The 8,098-nt window shown below is 46.4% G+C and overlaps 1 protein-coding gene across 1 annotated transcript; it reads right to left on the bottom strand.

Moving 5' to 3' along the window:
• Positions 1–4,067: 4,067 nt before the first annotated feature.
• Positions 4,068–6,263, bottom strand: LOC135500116 (ADP-ribosylation factor-like protein 16). Its single transcript, XM_064791374.1, has 5 exons — positions 6,123–6,263; positions 5,725–5,780; positions 5,297–5,416; positions 5,046–5,161; positions 4,068–4,837 (listed from the first exon to the last, which is right to left on the bottom strand). The coding sequence occupies exons 1-5, from the start codon at positions 6,181–6,183 to the stop codon at positions 4,681–4,683; spliced, it is 510 nt and encodes a 169-aa protein (XP_064647444.1). The 5' UTR covers positions 6,184–6,263; the 3' UTR covers positions 4,068–4,680.
• Positions 6,264–8,098: the final 1,835 nt, after the last annotated feature.

Genomic DNA, 8,098 nt, shown 5'->3' with positions numbered 1-8,098 from the left:
GTGGTCTTCAATAGAACAAAGATGTCACAACCTCTAGTCTGTCACATCCAGGTGTGGTAGTGTCAATCAGATTCACTCCCAACACCCTACTTCTTGCATTTCAAACCAAAGCGAATTCAACTCGTCAATATTGGTTGGATAGTGTATGTTCTTAAATCTATACGATATTTCATGCTTCTTGCAATCCTAAGGCCTTCTGGCAGGAAGAGTGGACACACCTGAAAGTATTAGATGTGTACTATATAGTAGAGTAGTACAAACTATATACACACAAAGGAATACCAGTGTTCACCCAAGCAGTCAGCATACACTATGAGTTAAAGGGGATAACCCATGAAAACCATTAAAGGAATACAGTCTAACACAGACAAACGACAACTGGGATGTGCATCAGGATTTGTGGTTGTTCAAAATGTTCAAAGATGGCAGCACTTGTAGCCACAATCGTACCTGGTACTAAGCCAGGACCCTTCTGCCTCTGTTGGGACAATGATCTCCCGCTCTAAGACAGGCCAAACCTAGCCATATAGACAACTCATCTACCTCTGGTAGCTCATAGGTAGGCTACTTGGACTATGCAAGTGGGATACTTGGAAAACGTCATGACAAGCCTGACCATTGAAAGAAATTGTGTTGCTCAAGTAGTTCATCTCAAGAAGGGTACTTGGGACAACAACACGGCCCTTGCACCTCTGGTAGAGCCTCTCTTTATAATAGTGCACTTGAAGACAGGCCATGGAGACGGTGAGACATATACATGTGAGAATCTGAACCTGACCCCAACGAACCTGGCAGCTCCACGACATGGTGGGAGAGTTGAGATAGTCACAATCTAATCAAGTGAAGCAGCTCAACCATGTTTCCAAGAGGGTCACAATCAGACAGAATCAAGCCCGGCATCTCCACAATTGCCTTCAATGATACGGTGAGAGAGTTGAGAGACACACAAGACCGAGTCAGCCTGTCAGCTCCACCACCTCGTCATCACTGTGAGAGTTGAGATAGTCACACCCAGACCCGGCTGAATCAAGCTTGGTAGCTCCACAGTCTCGCTATAGTTAAGACACACACAACCCGACCAAATCAAGCAGCAGCGCCGCTGTCTCGCCAAGGAGGTGGGAGAATGAAGACAGTCACAACCAGACTTAATCATGCTAAGCAGTTCGAATATGTTGCCAAAACGGACAGTCACACCCAGACCGAATCAAACATGGCAGCTCCACCATCTTGCCGACACTGTAAGATAGTTGAAACAGTCATAGGCAGCGCAAATCAAGTCTGGAAGCTCCTCCGCATTGCTAACACGCTTAGAGAGTTGAGACAGCTAGTCACATCCAGACTGAATCTACTGTGAAAGCTCCATGTACCGCACTGCTAACACGCTTAGAGAGTTGAGACAGCTAGTCACATCCAGACTGAATCTACTGTGAAAGCTCCACGCACCGCACTGCTACCACGCTAAGAGAGTTGAGACAGTCACATCCAGACTGAATCAACTGTAAAAGCTCCACGTACCGCATTACTAACACACTGAGAGAGTTGATAGAGTTACAACCAGTCCGAATCAAGCCTCACAGCCCCACCGTCTTTCGACGACGAGAGCCAGAGTTGACACATTCATTACATGACCGAACCCAGCCACACAGCTCCATCGTCCTGGCAATGGGACAGCCACTGTACGTGATGGCAAGATAGTGTGACCCTAGGATTTGTTCACACTGGGTGTGACAAGCAAGACGGTGAGCTGCAAGGCTTGATTCGTTCTGGGTGTGACTGTCTCAATGCTCTCGCTGTGGTAACAAGACGGTGCGCCGCCAGGCTTGGTTCGGTCTGGGTGTGACTGTCTCGACCCTTTAACTGTAATGGGAAGACGGTGAGCGGCTAGGCTTGATTATGTCTGGCTGTGACTGTCTCAACCCTCCCACAGTGTTGGCAAGACGATGGGTGACCAGTCTTGGTTTGTTGTGGGGGTTAGTGACTCAACGGCTTCACCATGCTGGCAAGACGAGGAACTGCCACTGAGGCTTGATTCGGTCCAGGTATGAATGTTCCAAACCTCTCACCGTGTTTCCAGGACATTGAGCTGCAAGGCTTGGTTCGGACTGGGTGTTCCTGTCTCGACCCTTTCACCGTGATGAGAAGAAGGTGAACTGCACGGGCTGGTTCAGTCTGAATGTAACTGTCTCAGCCCTTTCGCTGTTATAGGAAGACGTGAGCTGCCAGGCTTGGCTCGGAGTTGGTGTGACTGTCTCAACCCTCTCACAGTGATGGCAAGACGGTGAGCTGCAAGACTTGATTCGGTCTGGGGGTAACTGTCTCAACCCCTTTGCTGTGATAAGAAGACAGTGAGCTGCCAGACTTTACTCGCTCTGGATGTGACTGCAATGATGGCAAGACGGTGAGCTGCAAAGCTTGATTCGGCCCGGGTGTGACTGTCTCGCCCCTTTCACTGTGATGACAAGACGACGGGCGGACAGGTTAGGTCTCGGTGAGTCTCGACGCTTTCACTGTGATGGGAAAACGATGGGCGGCCAGTCTTCGTTCGGTCTGGGTTTAACCATCTCAACGCTTTCACTGTGGTTGCGAGACGGTGAGCCGCAAGACATGGTTCGGTCTGGATGTGACAGTCTCGACCCTCTCACTGTAATGACAAGATCTTTGGTGGCAAGGCTTGGTTCGGCCTAGGGATAAACCCTGGTGGCGAAGCTTCCTGCTATCACAGCGATATCACAGCGATAGGGGTCAGGACAGTCACATTCAGCCACACCCAGACCGAACGAAGCTTGGCAGTTCACCGTCTTGCTATCACAGCGAGAGGATTGAGATAGGCACACCCAGACGAAATCAAGCATGGCAGCTCAGCTTCTTGCTATCACAGCGAGAGGGTTGATACACCGACACCCAGATCGAATCAAGCCGGGTGCAGCTCAGCATTTTGCTATCACAGCGAGAGGATTGATACAGTGACATCCAGATCGAATCAAGCTAGGTGCAGCTCAGCGTCTTGCTATCACAGCGAGAGGGCTGAGACAGTCAGATCCAGAACGAATCAACTCTGGCAGCTAAGCTTCCTGCTATCACAGCGATAGGGGTTGAGACAGTCACATTCAGCCACACCCAGACCGAACGAAGCTTGGCAGTTCACCGTCTTGCTATCACAGCGAGAGGATTGAGATAGGCACACCCAGACGAAATCAAGCATGGCAGCTCAGCTTCTTGCTATCACAGCGAGAGGGTTGATACACCGACACCCAGATCGAATCAAGCCGGGTGCAGCTCAGCATTTTGCTATCACAGCGAGAGGATTGATACAGTGACATCCAGATCGAATCAAGCTAGGTGCAGCTCAGCGTCTTGCTATCACAGCGAGAGGGCTGAGACAGTCAGATCCAGACCGAATTAACCCTGGCAGCTAAACTTCCTGCTATCACAGCGATAGGGGTTGAGACAGTCACATCCAGCCACACCCAGACCGAACAAAGCTTGGCAGCTCACCGTCTTGCTATCACAGCGAGAGGTTTGAGACAGTCATACCTGGACGGAATCAAGCCTTGGAGCTCAGCGTCTTCCTCTTACAGCGAGAGGGCTTAGACAATCCCACCCAGACCGAATCAAGCCTGCCAGCTAAGCTTCCTGCTATCACAGCGATACGGGTTGAGACAGTCACATCCATCCAGCCACACCCAGACCGAATGAAGCTTGGCAGCTCACCGTCTTGCTATCACAGCGAGAGTTTTGTTGGCAACTACAGCAAGATGGTGTAGTTGCTATGCCCAAATGTGATGTGGTGCGATAGGTTGACAAGCTGGATGTCTCTTCGGTGGGGACAGATATGGGACTATGCTTCCAGCCACAAATCGTTTTGCTCTCTTCAAGGAGAAACTGATTTTGGATCTGGACGCTGGCAATGATTGGTTTGGGTTAGTTTTGTTGATGATGAAACTTCCAAACCAACAAAATCTGCAGGTCTTAAGAACTGTTCCAACCAAATGGACAGTGCAAACTGAAAATGGAAACAGTAAATAAAACCTTGGGAGACAAATAGGAAAGAAGCTATTTTCCATTTATGATACGTTTATTTCTATCACAAAATTGAAAATATCGACTCTTACAACAGAGAAGCTCACAACCTTCATTTAACAGAATCAACCCCATTACAGTTATACAGAGATTGATAAAAGATAGTGAAACTTGGACCTATGAAAGTTGTCACACCATCCCAATCCAGCGTTATTGATGAATGTTGCGAATGATGTGTACATCATTATGTATCGCATCCTTCTGCACCTCAACTCCACAAGAAACCGAAAGGTACATCATAACTGAGACTACTGCCCACAAGTTCTTTTTAAAAAGAAATCGGCAATTTTACATCTATTAGGCCTACTACCAATATCTCTTCAGTGGGAAAGATGACTTACAACAGCCGTCAAGACACCTACTAACAATTAGATATAATCAGACATGATACATGTAGGTAGGGTTTGTTTCGAGCAAGACCCCTACAGAATCACCCATGAGATTGCTTAGTCCATAAGAGCGAAATTTACACTTATAACCGCTTTCAGCATTCTCTCAGATGGGCGTTAGGAGAAACCTCCAGGTAACCACACTGGCTTCCCACTTGGCGTCCCCCAGATCTGTTCATCAGCGCATTGCACACACACTCTTCTCGTTCCCTCACGTATCTTGCAGCCACTTGATGATATCTTGTAGTCCCCTCCCTTCCTTTGCGCTCACCTCCACAACAGTGACTTTCTGGACAGCATTCTGTATGATCTCCTCAAGCCTGACAATGGCTCCAAATTCGCATCGATTCATTGCATTTGGCATGTCCCTGGTTGAATTAGAGAACTAGATTAGAAAGAGATATTCGTAAAAGGCAATTCAGATTTTCAACGTCATTTGATAATTGAATTAGCGTACACTTGTCTTTTCAATGCACTGAAGGAGTTTGCTATCAGGATGTGCAAGCCACACAGCACATCTCAGCACACCCAGATAGACAGCAGGCTACTGTATTGACCCCTTCAACTGTTACTTACATTTTATTGAATATGAGGAGAAAAGCTGCATCCTGCAGTTGATCACTATCCAGTAAACCAAGCAGTTGGATACATGAGGCTGAGATCTGCATCCTGTTGGACATATCAATAACAAACTGAAATAAAAAGTACAAGTATCCTGTTTTATGACGATGCCGCAAAAATTCAGGACAGAGGTGTTCAGAGCATTGGCTGGCTGGCTCTAATTTTGAATCATCAACAAGAATTTGTTTGAATGAGAAAGCACTTACCATTAACCGTTTGGTCTCTTTGTAGTATTTGGGCCATATTGGAGCCATGCATCCTCCAACTTCTGTGATAGTCACTTCTTGCTTCCGACCAATGTTAACGTCGATTAGGTTTAAGCCAACCTACAATTAAGTCAAAGGGTTCATTTAGAATCGATATGCATGGAGGACTAGCCGAATTCTGAGATTTCTTACATAATTCATTTTACTGGTTCCCAGGGGACATAGCCAACACTCTTTTTTTAAAACGTATTTTGCATCTTTTTAAGTGTACCTCAGTCACAGCCACAATCCCTTATTGGTCACGAATTCAAATCTTGCATACTTACTGGCTGGGTTACAGAATCGTCAGTCACATTCTATTTAACACCACTTCGTTGAGCCAGCTTATTCCTCATAAAATTCTGTTGGAAATAGAATTCCAGACTTACCGTTGCAGAGGTGACCAGCGGTACATCCATGCCATCGTTACCCTTGGCTGAACATGCTGAGATCAACAATGAAGGAAGAATTTGGTCAGAAATATTGGACATACATGTACATGTATTGATGTAATGTCACCAAACTACATGCAACTCCTCAGGTCTACTCTACAACCGGCCATCCTGATTGACCGGGCCTGACCACAGACCCGATCATTATAAGGATGAAGATGAAGATGAAGACCAGAGCGTCACCACATCTTCGTCAAACATTGTATACAGTTACCATGGTGAGATGTACTGTACTGTGCGCATCATGGCATGAACGATGTAGCCATCCAGCCGTAGTCATAGTCGTAAATTTTCGACGAGCGCCTGCCATAACAACCCAACCTATGAAAGGATACTCTGTAGTCGTTTAGATAGAAGAGTCTTTCCGACACCGGGTGAGCCAAGTAATAATGCCATTACCAGTGCAGCAGAGAAAGGTAAGCGGCACACAATAAATGGCAAAATATGTCTTCATGACCCGGACGAGCGAGTCCCCGTCTTAGTTACTTGACTATACTGTAGATGGCTCCACTAAAATATGTGTGGCTATATATGGAGCGCTGATACGGTCAACGAATATGGCGAGGTATGCGATATGGGGCACTGAGGCGGTCAAAATTAATCTTGGGTTGACCATTCGGGCATCCTGGCACCAGTGGTTTTCAATATACTCCGCCTCTGGATGTAGGAGAATCATAAGTTCCGATGTGCTACGCCATATAATGAGACTCCCGGGGCAGTCCAATGCGTTATCCTAAATAAATGGATCGATCTCGTTATCTACCGGGCGACAGGACGAGGCGAGGACGGTCCAATGCGTCCGGAGTGTACGCTATAATTAGACTCACGGAGCAGTCGACATATGCGTCATCCCAATTACATCCTAATTATTTTTTTGGAGACGAAAAGTGGTGAACCATGGAAAAGCAAGGATTAACAGTTTTCTCTCCCCACCGTCCGTCCCCCCCCCCCCCGCCACCCCGCATAAAATTGTCCTAAGAACCAGCTTAAACCAGGGAGTAAAAAATGCGTGACATTGCAAACCCTTGATGCATTGTCCCCTACATCCTGAGATACAGGTTTTTGATACTCATACATCGTATACAAAATCGAGAGGCGGAATATATTCAAAACCACTGATTACGTCAGGATGTGTCCCGTATGACCATGTCAACAAGCCTAGGTTCACAATCAGTTGTCTTGTATCACCCATGTAGAACGCAAGTGTAATGTTGCGTTGTACGTCTGTACAGCTAAAGGTCCCTTTGAAGGTTGTGTCAATGTCTTCCCATCCTGACCATGCAGATAACCAACTGGAAGAGGTTGGTTGTTACGTAGGCTGTCCTGTCGTCTCGAAAGTTTATTAGTGGTAACCCTGTTGTAATTTTTAGTAGACACTGTGACGATGTGATTCAAAAGCAATCCAGGACTGACAACGAATTTGAGGGCTTCTTTCCAAAATTACATGGTAGACAGATTGATCAAATAAAGTATTTTTATGTAGATATTGATGTCTTTTTGGTGGCACGTTCTACATGAGAGAATGATTTTTGGGAGGATTCACCAGTCTTCTAATAGCGCTTCGCCCCAGCCTTTTCAACACGGGATTCCCAGATAACCTGGTCTAATTGTATCGAGGGGGCGATTTCATGCCATAAACAGATAAAAGCCTACGCGTACTATATTTAGAATAAACAATGAATGCTGGCCTCAATCTTCATTCAGAGATCCGGTTGCTATATCAAGAACTAATAAAGACAATGTCACCAAATTTTAGAGCACTGAGAGGCCTGCTTAATGACCGATAATTATTGCCCATATATAGTGTCATCAACCTTTTTCACAATCCATGTCACATGACGACCAGACTCCTCAAAAATCCGGCCACCTTGGCTTGTTTACACTTCGGACGCAGTGGACCGGCCTCATTCCCCACCATTGCGGAAGCACGATCAGGATGACGAAAGGGACTGCATAGGAGTCTTCAAACGAACCCCCTATTTGATTTTTACTTTGTTGATTTCCGCATTTGACTACTAGTGAGCCACTGTAAACACATCCGATTCGAAGGTACAGTAGGCGGTTCTTTGGGATGCAGTGCTATTAAAGGGACTCTATAGCCAACAGCTAGTTAGGTCAGATAAAGTTACACATAGTCGCTAATAGGGGTCTCTCCCATCTTGCTTTCCCCCTGGTCCTGCCTATAATTCCCCTTCAAATTCTATTTCACAACATCAACAAATGCCTTGGATTTCAGCCAAAACAAATGTCCTAGTGATGGTTACAAATAGACCGAGCCGTAGTGAAGTTGCGTTCGGTAAGCCCGCCAGAA

Source organism: Lineus longissimus, chromosome 1 (genome assembly GCF_910592395.1).
Source record: "Lineus longissimus chromosome 1, tnLinLong1.2, whole genome shotgun sequence".
In the NCBI taxonomy this organism is placed as follows: domain Eukaryota; kingdom Metazoa; phylum Nemertea; class Pilidiophora; order Heteronemertea; family Lineidae; genus Lineus; species Lineus longissimus.
The sequence above is the reverse complement of the archived record's forward strand: the minus strand, read 5'-3'. Positions and strand labels throughout refer to the sequence as shown.